Source organism: Nannizzia gypsea, genomic scaffold (assembly GCF_000150975.2).
Source record: "Nannizzia gypsea CBS 118893 supercont1.4 genomic scaffold, whole genome shotgun sequence".
In the NCBI taxonomy this organism is placed as follows: domain Eukaryota; kingdom Fungi; phylum Ascomycota; class Eurotiomycetes; order Onygenales; family Arthrodermataceae; genus Nannizzia; species Nannizzia gypsea.
The window spans coordinates 1590964-1612504 of record NW_003345198.1 but is presented as its reverse complement, the minus strand read 5'-3'; the positions used below and the strand labels follow the sequence as shown (position 1 = coordinate 1612504).

At 48.8% G+C, this 21541-nt stretch overlaps 9 protein-coding genes and 1 non-coding gene across 10 annotated transcripts; 9 read left to right on the top strand and 1 right to left on the bottom strand.

The window, feature by feature from the left end:
- Window positions 1-992: 992 nt before the first annotated feature.
- MGYG_05276 (isotrichodermin C-15 hydroxylase) lies at window positions 993-2723 on the top strand (the record flags this gene model as incomplete). Its single annotated transcript, XM_003172639.1, has 3 exons — window positions 993-1070; window positions 1138-1761; window positions 1833-2723. 3 exons carry the CDS (start codon window positions 993-995, stop codon window positions 2721-2723), a joined length of 1593 nt encoding a protein of 530 aa, XP_003172687.1.
- Window positions 2724-3556: 833 nt separating this feature from the next.
- Window positions 3557-3985, top strand: MGYG_05275 (hypothetical protein; the record flags this gene model as incomplete). Its single annotated transcript, XM_003172638.1, has 2 exons — window positions 3557-3615; window positions 3832-3985. The coding sequence occupies 2 exons, from the start codon at window positions 3557-3559 to the stop codon at window positions 3983-3985; spliced, it is 213 nt and encodes a 70-aa protein (XP_003172686.1).
- An 899-nt stretch (window positions 3986-4884) lies between these two features.
- MGYG_09075 (hypothetical protein) lies at window positions 4885-5629 on the top strand (the record flags this gene model as incomplete). The annotated part of the gene is made up of 3 exons (XM_003172637.1): window positions 4885-5124; window positions 5230-5296; window positions 5502-5629. The coding sequence occupies 3 exons, from the start codon at window positions 4885-4887 to the stop codon at window positions 5627-5629; spliced, it is 435 nt and encodes a 144-aa protein (XP_003172685.1).
- Window positions 5630-6258: 629 nt separating this feature from the next.
- MGYG_05274 (lipase 4) lies at window positions 6259-7953 on the top strand (the record flags this gene model as incomplete). Its single annotated transcript, XM_003172636.1, has 1 exon — window positions 6259-7953. The coding sequence occupies one exon, from the start codon at window positions 6259-6261 to the stop codon at window positions 7951-7953; it is 1695 nt and encodes a 564-aa protein (XP_003172684.1).
- An 809-nt stretch (window positions 7954-8762) lies between these two features.
- MGYG_05273 (hypothetical protein) lies at window positions 8763-9626 on the top strand (the record flags this gene model as incomplete). Its single annotated transcript, XM_003172635.1, has 1 exon — window positions 8763-9626. One exon carries the CDS (start codon window positions 8763-8765, stop codon window positions 9624-9626), a length of 864 nt encoding a protein of 287 aa, XP_003172683.1.
- Window positions 9627-10324: 698 nt separating this feature from the next.
- On the top strand, window positions 10325-12227 carry MGYG_05272 (phosphotransferase enzyme family protein; the record flags this gene model as incomplete). The annotated part of the gene is made up of 4 exons (XM_003172634.1): window positions 10325-10445; window positions 10513-10808; window positions 10872-11265; window positions 11323-12227. The coding sequence occupies 4 exons, from the start codon at window positions 10325-10327 to the stop codon at window positions 12225-12227; spliced, it is 1716 nt and encodes a 571-aa protein (XP_003172682.1).
- Window positions 12228-12387: 160 nt separating this feature from the next.
- Window positions 12388-14617, top strand: MGYG_05271 (PKHD-type hydroxylase TPA1; the record flags this gene model as incomplete). Its single annotated transcript, XM_003172633.1, has 3 exons — window positions 12388-12396; window positions 12449-12660; window positions 12751-14617. The coding sequence occupies 3 exons, from the start codon at window positions 12388-12390 to the stop codon at window positions 14615-14617; spliced, it is 2088 nt and encodes a 695-aa protein (XP_003172681.1).
- Window positions 14618-14789: 172 nt separating this feature from the next.
- On the top strand, window positions 14790-14876 carry MGYG_10551. The gene has a single exon. It is a non-coding gene; the product is annotated as a tRNA-Thr (tRNA).
- A 1810-nt stretch (window positions 14877-16686) lies between these two features.
- On the bottom strand, window positions 16687-17312 carry MGYG_05270 (hypothetical protein; the record flags this gene model as incomplete). The annotated part of the gene is made up of 2 exons (XM_003172632.1): window positions 16687-16747; window positions 17065-17312. 2 exons carry the CDS (start codon window positions 17310-17312, stop codon window positions 16687-16689), a joined length of 309 nt encoding a protein of 102 aa, XP_003172680.1.
- Window positions 17313-18507: 1195 nt separating this feature from the next.
- On the top strand, window positions 18508-19691 carry MGYG_05269 (hypothetical protein; the record flags this gene model as incomplete). The annotated part of the gene is made up of 5 exons (XM_003172631.1): window positions 18508-18628; window positions 18702-18748; window positions 18913-19024; window positions 19224-19381; window positions 19497-19691. The coding sequence occupies 5 exons, from the start codon at window positions 18508-18510 to the stop codon at window positions 19689-19691; spliced, it is 633 nt and encodes a 210-aa protein (XP_003172679.1).
- Window positions 19692-21541: the final 1850 nt, after the last annotated feature.

Genomic DNA, 21541 nt, shown 5'->3' with positions numbered 1-21541 from the left:
ATTAGAGGCGTAACCAAGAATATATAGCTTTGTATATCCTTTGGTTATGAATGACGTCTTGAAGCGGCGTTTGCCATCTTTCTCTTTTCGTGGCAAAACGGCCAAACGGTTATATACATATCATTGATTCATGAAGGTCGAGGTTGTTTGTTATTTTGCATCTCCTTTGATCCACTCTGATTGGATACCAACAGCTAGCTAACTAAGCTGCCTCGCGCATCGAAACACCCTGTAATTGCCGATGCTAGTTATGTCAGCCGCCATTGTGAACTAATTCTGGTTTCACAAATGACGATACACACTAGCTGGCTGAAGAGGACGCACAGCATCAAGCGTACTCCGTAGTTTAATAGGCTGCTGCTGTCAGGCGGGCGGTGGCTTTTTATTCACTTCGAGGCCGCACTTCCAGCTCGACGCCCTGTGACCATCTCGGGACGCTCCGGGCGCTCCAGCTGCCAGAAAGGAAAAACAAAAGCATGTCTGGCAGTGTTGCTTTTATGCGTGAGCTGTCGAGCATCGAGCCCGGAGTTTATCGAACAAGCCGGCTCTTCCGATAAGCGCCTGCAGCCAATCAGCGAGCTGCTATTAAAATCCCGGGGGCAAAATGGGGCTGCTTAAATATCCGAGATGCTGACCTAAGCCGTCTCGCTCCTGCCTGGGCACTCAAAGGCCGCGGATAGCCGAAGCAGGTCGCGTCCAGGGCGAGGGAAGAGACTTGCTGCCCCCATATATAATTCGAGGGAGGGAAGCGTCCCCCACCGTCCGCCAGTCCACACGCAGACGGAGTACATAAATTGCGCTCTTTCCGCCGGCTCCTTTTCTGTCTTCTCTGTCTTTCTCTTCTCCTGTTCAACCGCCGTCTTTTGCTTGTCTCTGGCCCCGGAGCTGCTCAGCGCCTCGCATCTAGTGTTGGAAGAGACAGACTTTCCGCGGCTATCGACGGCCACCTGCTGACGTCACAGAATCTGCATTTCACGTGGAGATAAGATAAGATGTTGCTTGCTCCGGTTGTCGAGAACTTCTCGCTCCTCCTGGCAGGGCAGCTGTTTCTGCTGGCAGTGAGCGTACTGGTAGGTCTTCCTTTTTACGTAGGACCTAAGGGTATTTCGTACTAATCAATTTAATGATGAAAAATAGACGCTTGGGTACTTTGCGTATAACAAGTTCGTGCACCCGCTAAGGTCGTTTCCAGGCCCCTTTTTGGCCAGCATCACTCCGCTTGTTCAGCTTTACCACGGACTCAATGGCGACCGCCATCTCTGGCTTGCCGAATTGCACGAGAAATATGGCACCCATGTCCGTGTAGCTCCCAACTTCATCTCCGTCAACACCGTTCAGGGTCTGCATGATATCTATGGCCACGGAAAGAAGGTCAAGAAGTCCAACTTCTACAACGCTTTCCCTGCCATCAAGGGAGTGTACAATACCCACAATGTCATCGACAAGACCATCCACGGCCGAAAGAGACGTGTTCTCAGCCAGGCTTTCTCGGAAAATGCCCTCAAGGGAATGGAGGAGGTCATGCTTACCAACGTCCGTCAGTTCTGTAACATCATGGGAGGTGATGCTCCTGGTCTTGACTCCGATAGAGTCGTCAACGAGAAAGGTGTTGCTACCAGGAACATGGCTGACTGGTTTGCCTACCTGACCTACGATGTCATGGGAGAACTCTGCTTCGGCAAGAGTTTTGGCATGTTGATCGAGCGTGGAAAGAGAGATGTCATCGCCCTTGTCGACAGAGCTGCTTTCAGACACTACGTCGTAAGTATCTCCTTGAATACATGCCAGCCCTCGGAGAACGTCTTCATGTATATAACTAACTTTGGATCTAGTGTGGTTTATGGATGCCTCTCGACAGCTGGCACCTTGACCAGGTCTTCATTCACAAGCTCACCAACGACCGATGGAACTTCATCAAGAACTCTCGAGTTGAAGCTACCCAACGTGCCAAAGAACGAACCATGGCCGGCCATGAGGCCAAGAAGGACTTCTTCTACTACCTCCTCAACGCAAAGGATCCGGAGACCGGCAAGGGACTCGCTACTCCTGAACTATGGAGTGAGAGTAACGTCCTTATGATTGCCGGAACCGACACCACCTCCACTGGTCTCACTGCCACCATCTTCTATCTCGTCCGCAACACCAACGCCCTCGAGAAGCTCAAGAAGGAGATTCGCTCTAGCTTCAATGACGTCGAAGAGATCGTCACCGGCTCCAGGCTCAATGACATGGTTTACCTCAAGGCCTGTATCGACGAAGCCATGCGTCTAGCACCCGCCGTACCCGGAGCTATCCCCCGTGAAGTTCTACCAGGCGGCATTGAAGTCGATGGCGTCTACCTCCCTGCCGGCACCGACTGCGGAACTCCAACCTTTGCTATCCACAGACACCCAGACTACTACCGTGAACCCGCCAAATACATTCCAGAGCGTTGGATCGAGGGCGCCATGTGCCAGGCTGACAACGGAATGTGGGTTTCCACCAAGGACACCGTCGACATCGCTCGACGAGCCTTCTGTCCCTTCTCCATTGGCCCTCGTGGCTGTATTGGAAAGAGTATGGCTCTCATGGAGATGCGTCTCACCATTGCTCGCATGATGTTCCTCTTCGACATTGAGATTGCCGACAGAACCGGTGAGGATGAATCCGGCCACCTCGCCATGATCGACCACTTCACCAGCCAAAAGAATGGTCCAAACATCACCATCCGAAAGCGCCAGTGAAGCACAAACCGGGCTTTGTGTTAAAACAAAAAACCACAACGAAATAAATAGAAATGACCAAAAAAAGGACAGGATGACCATGGTACGATAGGGGCACGACTGATGGGCGATTTTCTTTTCCTTTTTTAACGATGCCGATGACCTATTTCATGCATTTCACTAAGCTCCAGCGCACCTGCCAGGGTCGTGACTCCGGTTCAACTACACTGGAATTTGTGCGCAGCAAAACGAACACAAAAGCAGATCCTATTTTGCTGTGTATGCTTTACTTGTTTCACTGTTCCCTTATATATGGTTCCTAGGACGCGAGTTCCATATATCATGTATTATGATGCTTTCCTTGTTCTCCAGGAGATGGGATGGATCACAGCACCATAATATCTCTCCTTGTTACTAGATTATATGAACAATATGATATATGTTTCAAGCTCCGTGTTGCATAAAATAATAACACGTTGATCTCGTAGTTGTATGTATAAGTGACATCATCGCGGCTATTATCGCGGCCGGCGGCTCCTTGGCGGCAATTTCACCTCTATTTCTCCAAAATTCGTATCACATCAACACGTTAAGATTGGCTGTGCTACAAAATTCGAACTCTTTGATCTTGGGTCTATTAATTTACCCTAATGCACGGTATATTTGCTCTCAGTCTGCGGCAAAGGCCAGCATCCCCACCCCACGGTTAACTCGTGATGTAGGCAACACTTCATACAATCCCTCCCAATAACGGCAAACGGGAGTCACACCACTTTATGCATCAGCCGCAAAGGCCGATACCTAGGCCACCTTTGAGCCTGACCGAGCTTCAATCACATTTCAAGGCCATCATAATGAGCGTGAGCATTGCCACTGTCTGCACGTGTAAGCGGGAGAAATGGGACTTGCAAGAGTGAGTTACTCTGACCGTATTCAGCACGAGGCTGGGAGTATAGAGAAGTCTTTTGTTAAATCCAAGCAGCAAAATGAGAGTATGATAATGATTGGTCAACGTGCTGTACTACCAGGCAGAACTTTGGGAAGCTGAATTGACGACGTGCTGTGAAGAAGAAGAATATGCCGAGAACACTCGGAATTGAATTGCGGGATAATTAACTACCTATACTAGGCCTGACCGCAAGGTTAGAGTCTACCTTGAAAGTGACATGCACGAGCTTGAGTATATATCGTGCATACCAATCGGCAGATGCCTACTTTGGGACGACCAGGATGGAGAGACGAAGCCAACCGGAAGTCAAGGTGACTATACACGGGCCTCTTGAAATAAGGCTACCTCGCGTATAGCTAGGTATGCACCGTAAAGCCCGGGCGAACTCACAAGGTAAAAAGCATCGCCGAGGTTAACTGGTATAATTGATATACGGCGCTCGCTTGTTAATCAAAGGAATTCACAGAGTACGCATTGGACGTTGTATGAGTAAAGATTGATAGCGGGCTAAGGAGAAAGAATTGGAAATCCGGGTGTTTTGGTTCTTAGTATGCTCTCGCCGGCTACTCAAATATGCAGGCTATATGTATATTATATCGGTGATATTATTCACCTGGAGCCCACTTCCCACTGTGGATGCATGTAAGTAAGCCCGATGTAAATAGAAGAAAATATGCTGAGGGCGAACCCATCAATTCCACCTTTGGGACAATGATGATCACCATCGCCCTGTTCAATGATGCTCGTCAGGATTGAGAAAGAAGAGACTGAGCACCCAACTCATAGGACTCATCCAAACCATAGAGCCTGGATTATCGTGCCCTCTTCAGCAGACATATTGTCTGTATAGTTTCTTGACCAAATATCAACATCCAAGCAGTAAGAAAAGTCAAAGCTGAGTTTTTATGCCAAGCTTTTTTTTTTCATCGCATAAAAGTGGAGCGCTTGGACCCCTATCACGAGACCAGTTAGTCAGCGAAGCTTAACACGGCCGAGTTCAAAGCTTCAAAAGATTTTTGGTTTTCGTCGTTGGTTCGGTTGCATTCAGCCAACGAGACGGGCCTTCAGAGTACTATCACAAGCTGTTGTTGTGTGCTCTGCTCATTTCGTCCCTAACAATGCCAGATGTTTTACTCTGCTGCGGGTTGGCGCTTCCCCGCGTCTCCACTTCCCCGCTCGTTGCTGGTGGACCAAAGCTCGTATTGTTGCATACCGTGCCATGTCTCCGTTGCCATGGAAGTCACAGTACACCAGCCCAAGCCGGCCAACGGTGCGACAACGTCCCGAATTGCCCTCGGTGTGACTAGAGGTGCTTGCCATGGAGAATGCAAGGGAAAAATAAGCATTCCTAAGCGTCCTTTCGTCCATACTGTGGTTCCCAAAGCGAGATCAAATGACCCAGCTTCGCAGCTTACCGAAGCTGTACGGAGTATCCCTGGGGCAAATTACAGCAGCTGTGGCTCAGTTGCCACCGTATGTACAATCATTCAGATGGCAAAAGATGGTCAGATCTGTCTTTGGAGAAAATAGCCATTGACTTCAGGAACACCCGTTTCCTTATATCCATACGAGAAACAGAGAACAAGAATTTCATATTCGTATCCAACGAAAGACATCAAGAACCAGCTTTTGTGGAGAATTACTCGTATATATGGGAATACCACGGTTGTATTAGTTTTTACTAATCAAAGGCCGAGCAAACCCCCTGCCCTGCTGCTGCACAGGGTCTGAGTGATGAAGAACTTACCTCCACCAAAATTCTTCAGGCCCAAGAACCCTCTGGGAATTGTCATGATGGCATCGCCTGAGAACCGCCTGGCTTGCTAATTATATCACTGAAAACCCCGCAGATGGGGTGGCGGCTATTCTGCCTCATGACTCGGTTACACTGCTGCGAGAAAAGGTCTCCACCCCCAAATCTTACCTCGCTCTTGGGCCGACCATTGCTGCCTTGAGTACGGACAACACGCCGGACTGATGGATCCTCATAAAATGAAAGCCCACATTTGACCCCAGTTTCTTACGTATTTAGAAAACAGCTCTCAACGACTAACCAGGTTCCCCGGATATGGACGGACTCGCTTGAAAAAGAACGGAGTAGTCCTGCAGGTGGCTGGAACCCAAATTTAACTGTCCCTACTTATACATTCGGTCTGTTATATATGATGGTCGATGTGCCTCGGCCATGGCCATCAATATCTCTATCTTTTATATACACAGATTACTGTTTTTCTGGTTGCACATGCCACGAATCTGGGAGCCGATCCCGCACTGTCCAGATGAGAGCCAGTCCTTTTCAGAATATACCCACCCTCTACGATATACAGGGATATTCAACCTTTTTGCTAGTAGCCCCAGATGGGTATGAGCCCCGTCAGTTTAGAAAACCAGATCTTCAACTGTCTGGTGCCTCGGTGGTAGGGAAAAACAATACCCATAAACAGATGGGATTCAAGAATTCGCGATGGGGCAGCATAAAAGCCTGGTGATTCCCACGCCCATAAGGGTATTCTGAAGCCTCTTCAGTGTCCATGAAGCGGGTCTCTGATCTACTATAAGGCCTCTTTAAATTTGGCCTCTTCTCTACCCACTCATAAGTCCTTCATGATGTGGTCTCTACTTACCACTGCGGTGGTTTTTGCCCACCTTTCGATTGCCGCTCCCACGGCTGCTGCTCCAGCAATTGAAAAACGGGCAGCACCCAGTGTCAAATTGGATTATGCCAATGTGGTAGGGTCCAGTGCACTCGGAGTTGACTCATTCAAGGGAATCCCTTTTGCGCAGCCCCCAGTCGGCAAATTGCGATTGAAGCCCCCGCAGCCTATTATGGGGGATCTTGGAACAGTTAAAGCTACTGGAATTCCTCGTGCTTGCCCACAGATGTACCTCAAATCGGACGACATTTCCGAAGACATCCTTGGAAGGTTCATTAATACACCTTTCTTCCAGACGATTACCAACGCTGGCGAGGACTGCCTTACGCTCAATGTTCAGAGACCAGCCTCCGCCACCCCAGACTCTAAGCTTCCAGTCCTTTTCTGGATTTTTGGCGGAGCCTTTGAACTAGGCTCTACACAATTATATGATGGAACTTCGTTAATCCTGAGATCTATGGCGCAGAAACGAGACATCATCGTCGTCGCCGTGAATTACCGAGTCGGAGGATTTGGTTTCATGCCTGGCTCAGATATCCAAAAGGATGGCTCTGCCAACTTAGGCCTCCTTGATCAGCGCCTTGGGCTTAAGTGGGTTGCTGACAACATTGCTAAGTTTGGCGGCGATCCTGAAAAGGTCACCATCTGGGGAGAGTCTGCAGGTGCTATTTCAGCGTTCGACCAGATGGCAATGTACGACGGCGACCACACCTACAAAGGAAAGCCTCTCTTCCGCGCAGCAATCATGAACAGTGGAAGTGTTGTCCCTGCCGACCCTGTAGACTGCCCCAAAGGTGAAGTGGTATACAACAAGGTCGTCGAAGAAGCCGGATGTGCCAATGCCGCTGATAAGCTCGACTGCCTACGATCTCGCGATTACACAACTTTCCTCAATGCCGCCAATTCCGTCCCCCCGTTCCTTAGCTACAGTTCCGTTGCCCTGTCTTATCTTCCACGCCCCGATGGCAAGGTTCTCACTGCCTCCCCTGATGTCCTGGGTAGGAGCGGACGTATCGCTAAAGTTCCCTTCATCATCGGTGATCAGGAAGACGAGGGCACCATCTTTGCCCTCACACAGTCCAACATTACAACCACCGATCAGGTCGTCGACTACTTCCATACCTACTTCTTCCACGGGGCTACTAAAGAACAACTCAAAGAACTAGTAGCCACTTACCCCGACGACCCTTCTGCCGGCTCCCCCTTCAGGACTGGGATTCTCAACCAGTTATATCCGCAATATAAGCGCCTTGCTGCTATGCTGGGAGACCTAGTCTTCACACTGAGTCGTCGCGTCTTCCTAAATATTGCCAACGAGAAGTTCCCTGACGTCCCGTCATGGTCTTATCTCGCAACCTATAACCATGGTATTCCAGTCGTTGGTACCTTCCACGCCTCTGATATCCTTACTTCCTTTGGATACACTCCTGGAATTCCCAGCACGAGTATTCAGAATTACTATCTTAGCTTCGTCAACACTATGGACCCGAATAAGGGAACTCCCTTTGGCTTCCCCAAGTGGCCACGATGGAGCGAGGGGAAGAAGCTGATGAACTTTCAGCTCCTGGGAAATACTTTGCTTTCGGATGACTTTAGGGCAAAGAGTGCTCAGTTTATGGCCGACCATATAGACGTTCTGCACGTTTAATTCGACTATGTTCGGCCTGTATATAGGATTGGGGAAAGGTTAGGGGTAAGGGTATAGGAGATGACTTCACGACTTGAACGGATATATTGGTACATAGGGATAAATACCTTAATATAATGGACACTTTCCAAATTTTGACTTATATCCTTATTTATGACCATCTACCGCGTTTATCTAATATATCTTACTGTTGGGCTAGGCAACAGCGGCATCAAGCGCTGCGCCGCAGAATCTCTATCCCTTCGCCATAATGGAATATGAAATCTAATTATCACTTTCTGCATTGATCCGACGCCATATGATCCATTTCTATATGAGGTACCTACGTAATTCCTGCTAGCAAGCCCCAGAAGGATAACTGTCTGTAAATTTAACGCCTTTACTTACTATAGTGTATATACCAAGTATTATACTAATAAGAGCTAAAATATCTAAAATATTTGAATTAAATCCATTATTTAATTTATCTACACATAAATATAATTGCATTATTAAAAAAACTTCCCTAGTTTCCTTGCTCTAAGTATTATTCATATCTGGTCTAAGGAAAGACATTTCTATTGTGTAATTCGTTTTCGGATTTTTGATACGGAGTATACGGTTGAGGTTGGCTCCTTAATTAATTGACAGTGTGTTAAGTTGCTTCGGGCGGGCGGCGTTCGGTTGGCGCTTAAGTGCCGAGTCGGTTGTGAATCTGGCCGAAAGCCTATTTAACTAAACTCACAAGTTATTTAGCTCAGTTACTTAAACAAGTTAAGCCTCATCGTCGTCTACACGTTTCATCGTCAAACCTCCTCCCACGGACGACGATGACCGCAGGTGATGTGAAGCCGTCGCAGGCTCAGGAGAAGCAAGGGACGCCGCCTCCGCCTCCCTACTCGCCTGTAACGCCGGGTAGGTCGCAGCCCTCCAGAACAACTCCCGCCGCCTCGGAGTCGACAATAGCTGCATCCCCGCTACCGCCAGCCGCATACCCAGCAATCAGCGGCACCTTTGGCTCTATTCCCAGCGTCATCGACCGTGGAAGATCGGTTCCGAACAAGAATGGGGCCGTACCGGCTCTACCACCGCCACAATTCATTAGGGAACCAGCTCCAGTACCCATCTCCGAAAGCGAGAATCCAGACGCCATCGCTCTTCGATCTGCCATTACCATTCTTCAGATACAGAAACAACAGGCGCTACGAGATATTCAGGCACTAGACAAGCTGAAACAGTCTGCAGCTGAAGATCCCCATGCCTTTGCCAGCGAGTTCTTAGCTGGCTCCCTCCAGTCGGAGGAGGGCGACCTATTCCACCCCTCCCCACGACAGGAAAAGGATCAAGAAGAAGGGATAGAATGTGATCCAGAGGCAATGGAGATCGACCAGGTGAAACCAATACATGATAATACTACTGGTGGGAACCCGTCAAAACGGCTCGGCAAAATACCCAAACCGCAGAACATCGTGCGAATGCCTGCTATCAACTGGGCAAAATATCATATAGTTGGTGAACCGCTGGACAAGATGCACGAAGAGCAGAGACTGAGGCCTACGCCTGGTGAGCCACGTCACGATACCCCGTTATCGACATCCACGTCAAGAAGCCCAGAACACACTTTGGCCGCTCCATATCGGCCTTTTGTGGACAAAATCGAACCTCATATCAAGGCTAGAAACACCGGCAAGTGATCACAGCATGAAATTAGCACGATCAATCTAGCGTTATGAGTATCTTGACTGGCATATATACCAGCAAATATATGATACTAGTGATTCAATACCAGCAAGTTGAATCCCTTGGCCTCAGCAACATAATTTTCTGCCACGCAGTCGATATCCCGCTTCCCCCAAGCAGGAGGCCACTGGAAAGGGATACTAAATATACTCTGAGGTATACCGGTTACCTTCACTCGGGTTGATTTGGTGGGCCAGGGACATGAAACACATGGGTACCAGATCAACACGCGCCCCAGGTGCATAAAATGTGCCACGCCTTTCCATTTCACACACTTATGCACCACAAGGCAATTCTCCTTAAATCCGCGGCATTTTAAGCCAGAGCACTCTATCACAATGACCAAATTAGAAGCCATGACCAACTCCTGACTCATGATAAAACAAGAAAATGATTTTACGTTTTTTCGGATCGTTGCTATTAAGTAGATAGATCAAACTTCATAGACATTGCAGCTCAACCCGCTATGAATTTTGTTGAATTTTAGCAAAAGAATAAATGATGTATTGACAACCATGCTCTTCATTACGTCCTGTTTCCTATTTCTGCCAAGATAAGGCGCTTAACCGGAGTAACCAATTACTTGACCAATGTATTAAAATAAAAGGATACTTTGGCCACATACTATCAGACTTCACAATCCAAGTCCATAATGATGATGGTCTGTTCACCAAGCTCATTTCTCAGGAACTGCCTATTATTACAGCTCGGTGTTTCACATATCAAATATCAGTTAGCTGCTATCTCGACATTCACCCGGACCAACAAAACACGTAAGTTGAGGAACATACGTTGAACATGGGTGAAACAAGCTACTACTAATAAATTATTGCTCTATAGGTGACTATCAAGATGAGGATTTCTTCCGCTTTACTCGCGGACGTTTTGTCTATGATGAAGCAGAACAATTAAGACAAAGACATGTCGAGCACAGTATAAATGAGCTCGCAGCTACAGCAGCAAAGGCCATAGGCGCAAGAAAATGCATTGACGTCCGAAAATGCCCGGATGGCCTGTATAATAAAGCATTCCTACTCACCATGGACAATGGCAATGAGGTTATTAGCAAAATACCCAATCCCAATGCTGGACCAGCCCATCTAACAACAGCCAGCGAGGTCGCTACTATGGACTTTGTAAGTGAATAGTGCTATATGTATTTGATAATATTTAAATTTTGTTGACAGGTTTGCTTTAAGGCACGCAATATTCTGCATACGCCTGTTCCGCATGTTTATGCGTGGAATTCTAGAATCAATGAAGAGAACCGGGTTGGAGCCGAGTACATCATTATGGAAAAGGCCTCTGGGGTGCCGTTAGGGCTGGTCTGGGACTCACTTGAGCCCCCTGACAAACTGAAGGTGTTTTTACAGGTCTTCAAATACCAGAAAAGATGGGCGGAAGTAAAATTTTCTCAGTTTGGCAGTCTCTACTACTCTAAAGATCTTACGGCCGATGCGTTGTCAGGAAGCAATCTTTATACTGATGAAGATGGACGACCAGTAAAGGACAATCGTTTTGCAGTTGGGCCAACCGTTAGTCGAGAGTGGTTACAGAATGGAAGGCAGAATCTCCAGTGTTATAGGGGACCTTGTAAGTCTTATACCCAGTCGATGAAAAAAATTACTTTAATAATGTAATATTCAACAGGGAGCTCCCTCTTAGACTATCGCATGGCAATTGGCTGTCGAGAGGGCATAGCAATAAGGACTCTAAAACAGTTCCCAAAGCAATGTGTTATGTTCTGTGGCCCGGGAGCGTATCAGCCAACGCTCAAGAAGAAGCTTGCTGCAGTTGAGCTATATCCCCAAATACTCCAGCATATATTACCCAGAGAAACGGGCCTCACTTCCGGCCATCTATGGCACAATGATCTTCATGCGGAGAATATATTTGTTAATCCAAATAAACCAACGGAAATCATGGGTATAATTGACTGGCAATCCTTACAGATAGCTCCTTTGACCGATCACTGCCTAGACCCTAGCTTTCTAGGATACGAAGGCCCTGACGTCGGCGATGATCCCCAACCACCAACCCTCCGTGAAGACATTGATTCTCTTGAACAGGACGCAAGAAGAGCAGCCATCAAACAGTTCTATGATACGTCCGTTATGGTAGCATGGAGAATGCTTGTCAAGGGAAAGAATCCTGACCAGCACGCAGCAATCCGATTCCGAAAATCAAAAGCTGGACATATGCTGAATCTCTCGCAAAACCTATTTGTCTTTGGTGAAGCACATTTTCGAGCTCTAGCACTGGATCTAAGAGATGAGTGGGCAGAGTCGGGAAAGGAGTTTCCACTCAAGTTTTCCGCTGCAGAGATCTCAGAGATAGAAACAGATGTGAAGGCTGCTGATATTGGGTTGGGGGTAATAAATATGATTATGGAGAGAATGGGCAATCTATGGCCTGAGAAGGGGTTCATTCATCATGAGGATTATGAAGCGGCCATGGCAATGCTACGGGATATCAAAGGGGAGCTCATGGAGAAGGTCGTGCACTCCCCGGAGGATAAGCAGGCCTTTGAGATGTTTTGGCCTTTTGACTGCTAGTGCCACTGAGAACAGTACTAGGCAGAGCGGTATTATCTTCGAACAGACGAAAGGGTTATATCGCTACATATAATATTGTAAGATCGCTGGGATTCAACCCACAGCCCAACGCCTTCTCTCACCCACCAGCCTCGACAAGAACGGCACAGTCTAATCTGGCATGGTCGAGGTTAAAAAAAGTTTTCTGTTATCAGACCACCAGAAATAGTTCGATTAGCTAGCATTTCCGTCTCAGCGAGCTATTCGATCCCACACAAGCAGCAAAAGATGAAGCGCAAGGCGGATTCGGAGCGCAAAGCCCAGCTAAGAACGGCGATCAAGCTGCGAAGAAACGGGCTGTCTCAGCTCAATCGGTAGCCCCGTCCTTTGCAGATGGTCTTCTGGATAAGGATGTGCTAGAGAAGTACAAAGCTGCCTACGCAAAATCAGGACCGTAGGTAGATGTTTCTTTATTATCTGTTTTGTCTATATGCTTCAATTGATGGCGCGGAAGCTTGCTAATTGCTTAAATTGTGCTAAATAGGTATAAGCATGGCGTTATCTCACCTTTATTCAACCAGGAGCTTCTCCGTTCTGTCCGCAGCGAGATCCAAGAACACATCTCGTTTACGGAGAAAGAGACTGACATCTACAAGATCTACCAGTCAGGAGATTTGGCCAATCTCGATGGATTGGATGATGAATCGCTCTCACGGCTGCCATCGTTGTTAAAACTACGAAATGCCTTATACTCAGAACCGTTTCGGGAGTATCTATCAATAGTTACCGGAGCTGGCAAGCTGAGCGGTAGCAAGACCGACATGGCCGTCAATGTGTACACCGGCGGATGCCATCTGCTATGCCACGATGATGTCATTGGAAGCCGACGTGTGAGCTATATCCTCTACCTGACCGACCCGGACGTGCCATGGAAGCCAGAATGGGGTGGAGCACTGCGACTGTTCCCAACCACGACGGAAACGAATGCGGACGGGGAGGAAGTCAAGATTCCCAAGCCGGATCACACCGTTTCTATTCCGCCAGCCTTCAACCAGTTGAGTTTCTTTGCAGTGCAGCCCGGTGAGAGCTTCCATGATGTGGAGGAGGTGTACCACATGGAAACCAAGGGTACCGAGAAGGAAATAAAGTCTAGAGTGCGCATGGCGATCAGTGGCTGGTTCCATATCCCACAGGAGGGCGAGGACGGGTACGAGGAGGGTCTTGCGGAGAAACTTGCCGAACGAAGCAGTCTTCAGCAGCTCCAGGGTGAAGGCGACGAGTTTGATCGACCACAACCGCAATTCGTGCCTTACAAACCGGCCGAAGACCAAGATGCATCTTCCAAAGGCAAGGCGCCTGCTAAGACTGAAGAGGACAGCGATGATGACGAGGAGGAAGGGTTCAATGACAAGGACCTTGATTTCCTGCTAAAGTACATTGCGCCATCGTATCTGACACCGGACGTAGCCAGCCAGCTGAATGAGATTTTCGACAATGACCGCATTGTCCGACTTGAGAAGTTCCTTTCTGACAAGTTTACCCCACGCCTGCGGTCGTATATTGAGAGCCAGGAGAAAGATGTTGCATTCCCTACTTCGGCCGAGGAGATTGAGCAGAAGACGGATTGGAAAGTGAGCCGGCCACCACATAAGCATCGTTACCTATACCAGCAGCCGTGCTTAGACAAGACCAGCGATGCACAGAAGGAAAAGTCCCCCATCCAGGAGCTTCTGGAGGATCTTCTACCATCACGCGCCTTTAAAAAATGGCTCTCTGTTGTTACGGGACTAGATGGCCTGCTGGGATACAACCTCCTTGCCCGTAGATTTAGGCGCGGGGAGGACTATACCCTTGCCAGTGGGTACGAGGGCGAATCCCCCCGCCTTGAGTTCACCATTGGCATCACCCCAACCCCTGGCTGGGAGAAGGATGAGGAAGAAGGCGAGGAAGGAGAAGGCGAGCAGCAGGAGGGAACCGGAAAAGCAGACAAGACCAAGGCCAAGGCCAACGGTAAAGTCAAACCAGAGGCTGCAGAGACATCAGCGGAAGCAGAACTGTCCGTTGGAGGCTACGAAATCTACATGGCAGGTGACGACGAGGAGGAAGACGATGAGGAAGCAGGCGCAGCAGCTGAACAAACGCTGGGCTCCACGGGAAGCAAATCAAAGGTGAACAAGTCAAAAGCCGACCCAGCCATCTACAAGTCGTCCACCAATGATGAAGACGATGGAATCCTGTTCAGCATGGGCGCCGGCTGGAACCGCATGAGCATTGTGCTACGGGACCAAGGGCCGCTGAAGTTTGTCAAGTATGTGAGTCGTGCAGCCAAGGGCGATCGGTGGGATATTACCGGAGAGATAGACGTCGAGTATGACGAGGAGGAGGAGGATGATGCAGAGGGCGACGAGTAGATGTCAGCTAGAGCCAGCCAGATGTGCTTAGGTAGAGCCAAAAACAGTGTCTATCAAAAGGAAGCCTCTCCTTACTCCGTACATCCTTACTCTATAGAATTGGTAGTGGTTACCTGCTTCTCGCAGCAATAGCCACAAATGACGTCTCGGGCTGACCACGCTAACAATTTCTGCCCTTGTAGCGTAGGGGTTATCGCGTCATACTTGTAATTCATATTATGTCATATGAAGGTCACCAGTTCGAATCTGGTCGGGGGCACATCTTCTATATTTTTTTTAAATTCAACATTTTTTATTACAGTCAGATTCTTACATATCAACTACAGCTGCGAGCTTTGAATTGAGCATGGGCATCAATACTTCAGCCTGGACCGTCCCGTCAGACTCGTCAGAGAGACTAAAAGAGCGCTTGGATTGCCATCCAGACCGACTTCGCTTATTCATATCTACACCCGAGCCAGACAGGGGCACGAGATGAGATGGCCCCATCCCCATCCCCAAGGGCAAGTCAGTAAGTCAATACCAAGGCTGTAGTTTCGTCAATTATCAGTCACGGCCCTGCTAAGCTAACGACCTCTAGTTTCGCTTCGAGCCTCGAGGAATGGCCCTTTCCTGACTCAGCCTCATCGCATGCCAGGTCCTTGAGCTGTCAAAGGACAAAACAGAATTTGGGGGCCAGAAGACTAGTTTGCTAGTGAGCGAGTTAGTTAACCCAGTGGCCCTAATTTAGCATGCATCAGATGTGATATCAATACTCAATACGGAGGAAGAGGAAGAATAGAGTGCGGTGCAGTGTGCAGTGTGCAGTGCCATGCTTTCAGGGTCTTGTCTGGTCTGCCAAAGAAAAGAAAAAAGCCAGCTAACTCGGCTGCTGTATGGGCGAAAGAAAGAAAAGAAACGACCCCGGAAGCCCCGGCAGCAGGACCCGGCAGATCATTTAAAGGAGAAGAAGGGAGTGGAAAAGCTGCATGAAGTTACTGGTTTACTCGTTGCTGGACCTCTGGGTGAGCTGGGTCTGGTGTCATGTCTGGTTGACGGTGTCGAATCCTGCTTTTGAGTGGACGGGAGCGTTAGAGTTAACTCGCTAACAGGAACGTTTTACCAGCGATCTCGAAGTCGATCATCCAGTCAGTTGCTTGAACTAAATAAGTAGTATGACGCTGACGTTGGAGGCTGCGGCTCGAGATGAGGATGGGCTTGTTTCAATTGACTTAATCCCCCCTTCCATCGAGCCGAAAGCATCATTCTCTGAAACGAAACGAGGCGCAATCTCTCTTTCATCGAGCTCGTTACCAAAGGTGAAAGGCCATGATGGTGATGATGAGGCGGAGAGGGAGAGAGAGACAGTGACGTCGTCTTGGGCCTTTTACCCTTTTACTCCGCTTGATGCCTCCTCTGCTGCGAATGGACGGGATGGACGGGACGAATTGGGCGGGCTACTTAATTACTTTTGCGAGTAACTAACGGACACGCCGTGCCCATCGGCTGGTTAGCTAGACTACTGTCTACTGACTACTCCGTATGCGTAGTGTATATGCATGGACAATCAGGACAATTTATTAGTATGTATGTCCAGAGCACGCCAGCAGCTGCACCAGGTCGATCTGGCTGGCTTTTGTGGTCGGGAGTTCCGTTGAAAAGGGCAGGTAGTAATTTACCGCTCGGTAATGGCGTATAATTAATTACTTTTACTTTTTTTCACTTTACCGTTGGTTGGTCGGCTTATATTTACTTACATACCAGAGTTAGTGGTCGATAGTTAACTAGTTGGTGATGGCATGGGCTATATGACGCACCGTATATATGGAGGGATGGGGATGAAGAGCGACGCAAGGCACGAATATATGTAAGTATCAATCCTCCAAGACGCACGGAGGAACTAGTCTAGTGGCCCCAAGCAGGCAGGCAGGAATGAATAACGAGTGTCTCTACGCTCTCCAGCCAGTTACACGCTGTGCTCGTCTTCCCTGGGGCGGGCTGGATGCAAGTCATGGAAGTAAGTGATGGGACGAGGTTAAGTTACATGTGTTCGGGTAGGAGATGGGATGGATTCACACCATCGGAATGTATTATTGCTTCCCCGCGTTACTAAGGGCTGTATTCTCCTCTCCCCAAGAAAGGAAAAAGGATCTGTAAGCCGGCTAGTTTAGTTGGCGAGTCAAGTCAGTAGTGAGTTATGCTGTGCACCCGAGTCGATCACCATGCGTTGAGCAGAGGCAGAGAGCCATAGACAGGGCAGGGTTGAAGCGCCTCACATGAGAAATATATGTAAAGTCAGCGGGAATGAAGACGGTTGAGAGGGTATATACGGACCAAGCACGCAGAGTCGATCATCTAGAAGGGCGTCCCATATATGTATACGTATTTTGTTCCTGGCCAGGCAAAGTTGCAAGGACATGAAAACAAGAAAGACGCTCAGGCACTTTTATTCCCTCCCCCAGACATACAGAGTAAGTATGTACATACTACTTTCGGTTGCTGAGGTGTAAATTCGCATGTATGTATGTATGCATCCGGGATGTTCGTAGGGACCATGTAAAGGCAGTTCGACCGTCAATCGACTTGCCCACTCTCTTCCGTGAAAATCACCCGTTACCCCAAGAACGAGAGCAAGAGCAAGAGCGAGAAAAGGTACCGTCTCGGCGCCAACTTGGACCTCCGCACCCTGCCATGTCGTTGCTGCAGCGGAGGACATGGGTATGGGGTGGGTTAGGGGATGCAGAGAACGCCTCAGACAGGGTCCCCGCTGAGGGGGCCGGGGCCAACGGACAGATAAGACATAAGTAGCATTAGCATGGCATAGCATAGCATAGCACATATGTCACTACTTAGGCTGGTGGAGAGCAAGAAGTTTAGAAGGGGTATCAAGCCGGTAAAGCAGAGTCAGTAGCGAGGGAGGCGAGTCAGGTCGGATATTTGGTGCTTTGTGCGCCGCCGAGCCCCTGAGATGGCGGTTATTGCTAGTTTCCAGGCGTGCATGTCATACAGCGCCCGCAATGGCAACAACAGCAACAGTAGACCATCGTCTGTATAGAGTAAAGCTGCGGCAAGGCTATGTAAGGAGCCGAACAAACGAACAACGAACAAACGGCAAACGGACAAGAGTATTGTAAGTAAGCACGCTTACTACGCTGTCTGATGCGTGCCCTGAAACCAGCACATCGGTACTCCGTATGTCCACGGCGAACCCATCCCTCTGCGCCGGGACGTCACCAGCAAACGAAAAGAAAAAAGCAGCGAGCGTACATACATCTCCAGCAAAGCAAAGTCCCCATCCCCAGCGGCGTCGAGCACATGGGGTACCCACAGGCAGGCACAGGCAAAAAGCACAAACGCAGCCCGAGCCGAATCGAATACATCAGCTTTTTCCCTCCGTTTGCCTGGGGCCGTGGCGTTTGGACGGAGGTATTCTGCATCATATTCAGTACCAGGGCCTGTTACAGTGTATGTATGTCTGTATGTATGTCTGTATGTATGTCTGTATGTATGTTACTGGTTGTGTAACTGACTAGCTCCCGCAGAGGTAAATTACATTCATTACCCAGGCCGGGCGTTGGATCAAACGAACGAGCGAGGCGAACAAACAGAGAGCAGCAAGAGCCCGTAGCTGCTTAGCTTCGCGGGCTATCGCTACGACAACACCCCATTCGGAAGATAGACCGAACGAGGGCGGGTGGTGAAATTACCCTACCGAATGCCAGGCAGATGGGTCGGCTGGGCGGCGCAGAGCTTCTCGAAGCGGCAGGCAGGTGAGATGGCAAATTGGAGGGTTGCGGCTGGGGAAGTCTTCTAAGATGAGGTCGATGACAATTGCTTGATCATGGCCATGGTATGCCATGGTTGTGCTATGCTATGGATATACTACGGTAATGGTATGCTGAAGCCGAAGAATGGCCGTCATGCGATGGGCGATCACAGTCACAGTCACACGCACGATCACGATACACATGGAAGGCGGCTACAGATGTGATATCCGAATTATACTCATACTCACTCCTGAACTTAGGCGCAGTAAGTAGGGGGTACCCCCTTAAGTAAGCTGGAGTATGGGTGCTGACGGGTACCTGACGACAGGCCGGAGCAGATGCCTCTATCAAGTCTAGGACGGGTGCTACATCAGATAGCTACATCGTATACGCCATCGGATGCGCCCCATAGCCCATCAACCCGCCAAGAGTTGAGCCAGCGAACAAGCTCCAACGATGCACATACACATTACATACTTGGGGAGAAGTAAGTCAATACACGGCCAGAAGGAAGAACGAGGTTATGTAACTGACTAAGGATCACCGAAGGGACAAACGTGCGATGGGGAAGGGAAGGGCGTGTGGAGCATGGAATCCCTGCTCGGCCATGGGAAGAGAAAGCAACACATGCCTTGGCTTAACCTTTTAAGCCGTTCGTTTAGTGAGTAACTCAGCAAGTGGCTGGAGACGAATGGCCATGGATGCGTGGCAGGTTTGGCTGTTGTCTGTTTGTCGAAGAGTGGGTTTATCTTATGCTGTTGACTTTACTTTGCTGAAGAAAGTAAAGGCAAACGCAAACGCAAAGGGTCCAACACGAGGGAGGCCTGTCTAGAGACTCGACTTGACTTTGCTTTCTCTAGGGTTCGTCTGGGAGGATGTCGCCCCAGCGGCAAAGGGACATTACATAACGACCTTACAGCTTCAACTGTTTCAAGGGAGAAGAAGACAAACAGACAAGAGGCACAGACAGAGAGAGACGCATCGGGTGACTGGAGACAGGACGAAAGAGGATAATAAAGTGAGTGGCTGACGGGAGAGGATAAAGAGGAAGAAGCAATGCGCAAGGCGTGGCTGCTATCACGGGAGTCAACTACATACGCTATTAATATTGAATACTGAGGCTGGTGAGGCAGAAGCAGAAGAAGAAACAGAAGAAGAAGAAACAGAAGAAACAGAAGGAGAGAGAAGAAGCAGGAGAAGAAGGAGAAGAGAGAAATGCGACCTGTCAGGTTGTACGGACGAGCGATGGAACAAAGAGTGAGAGTCGAGCCCTTGGTCTGCGTCGAATCACCTCGCGGCCTGGGGAGTCTGTCTCTTCTTCTGTCTGACAGTGGCACATCCATCCGATCTTGATCCTGTTCATCTTGAGAGACTCCAAACTATCTCGTCTGTTCATCTTGATATATCGTTTGCATCTTCTTACATATGTATCTTCTTGATGTATCGTCTTCTTCTTTTTCTTGTCATGTATGGTAAGATCTGCTTAGTCATCAGCATGGCCGGTAAAGCGTGGCCTTTTTCTTCCCGAAGCCAAGAAGGGGAAGAACCAGAAGAGAAGAAGAAGACAGTAGAGAGACAGTAAGAAGATGGTAGTAAGAAGAGTGACTTACCTACCTAGTACTATCTTCTTCTACCGTCTTCTACCACTTACTATCTTCCTCTTCTACTCTTCTCCTCTCTTACTCTCTCTTAGTGTCTTTCTCTTACTATCTTACTCGCTTCTTCAACTTCTTCTCGTCTACTTTAAGGCTCGGCCACGTGAACGCGGGATCCTCCATCCATCTTCTTCCCTTGCCAAGAAAACTCGTGGCGTCTGCTTAGTCATGTTTTGTTACTGTAAGAGAAGAAGAAGAAGAAGAAGCGAAAGACGACGAGGATAAACACAAGACAAGAACAAGAAGCGAAGGTGAGGTGAGAAAGTGACGAGACGAGACGCTGATGCGAGGGTAGCTTCTCGACAGTTGAGCATGGACATGATGAGCATGAGGAGGGATGGATGGATGGAGGATGACACTCAGTGCAACTGGCACCAGCTCTGGCCTCTCACCACTGTGACACAAACCAGCACGACTCGTGGCATCAGCACTCTCGCTCTATAGTCTCTCTGGGTCTCTTGGTCTCGACGTGGAAGACTCCAGGTGGAAGATGACTCCGTACAGACGACTACTAGTCGCTGTCCCGGTACCTAAGTAAGAAGTAGGCTCGGTAGACACGCGGCCATGGAGGCTTTTCTCTCTTCTTCTCTTTTGCTGGTTGCTGGTTGCTCTTGTTCTTCCTCTTCTTGACTCTCGCTGACCTTGCTTTTTCCTCGCCAGTGCCAGTCGAAATGCCAATCTCAAGAAGAAGAAAAAAGAATAAATAAAGATACAAAAAAGAATAAAAAGGATACAGCGAGAGACAGTGCATGGGCGTGGGTTTAGTGTATTTGAGGAACGTGGCGCTCGTCGATTACCCAGGCAGTGTGATTGAGGTGGACACCCGGGGGGAGGGGAGGGAAGGACGCATGGAAAGAAGCAAGCATGTCCCATGCCGTAGCCTGGCGGTGGGAACAAAAACTGGAGACTCCCTGGGACCATGCCTGCCCTTGCTTTTTTGCACTGGTTGGGTCTAGTCGAAGGCTAAACCCGACCCAGGCTGGATGGACATGGGAGGCCCTGGTCAGCCCTAAGCAGGGAGTCCAGCCGATGGTTATATGCATGGATGGGCCATGGATGGGATGATGGGCCATGGGGGGTGCAGACGGAGAGATACTCGGGTTGGGACGCAGAGAGGAAGAGGAAGCAGAGAGCCCGGTCTGTCCCTGCGTTGGCCTGTCGAGGCTGAGCCAGTGTCATGTCTTATCTATGAATATCGACCATAATAATAGAAGAGAAGAGAAGAAGAAGAAGAAGATAGAATAATAAATAGTATATAGAAAGAAGAAGCAGTTAAATGGTAAATGGTGAAAGTGAATGTTGTAACGTAATACAGATACGGTAATACAGCTTTCAATAGAGCTTTTGGGGTGTTTTTGGGTTACCGAAATTACGAGAAAAACGAAAGTTTCCAGCCTTTTCCCGTCGCTTTTTCTCTTTTTTTCGTCTTTTTCGTCTTTTTCGACATCTTCAACTTTCAACTTTCGACCTTCAACCTCCGACGGTTCTCGACTTGCTCGACTTTCGACTTTCGACTTCCTGCA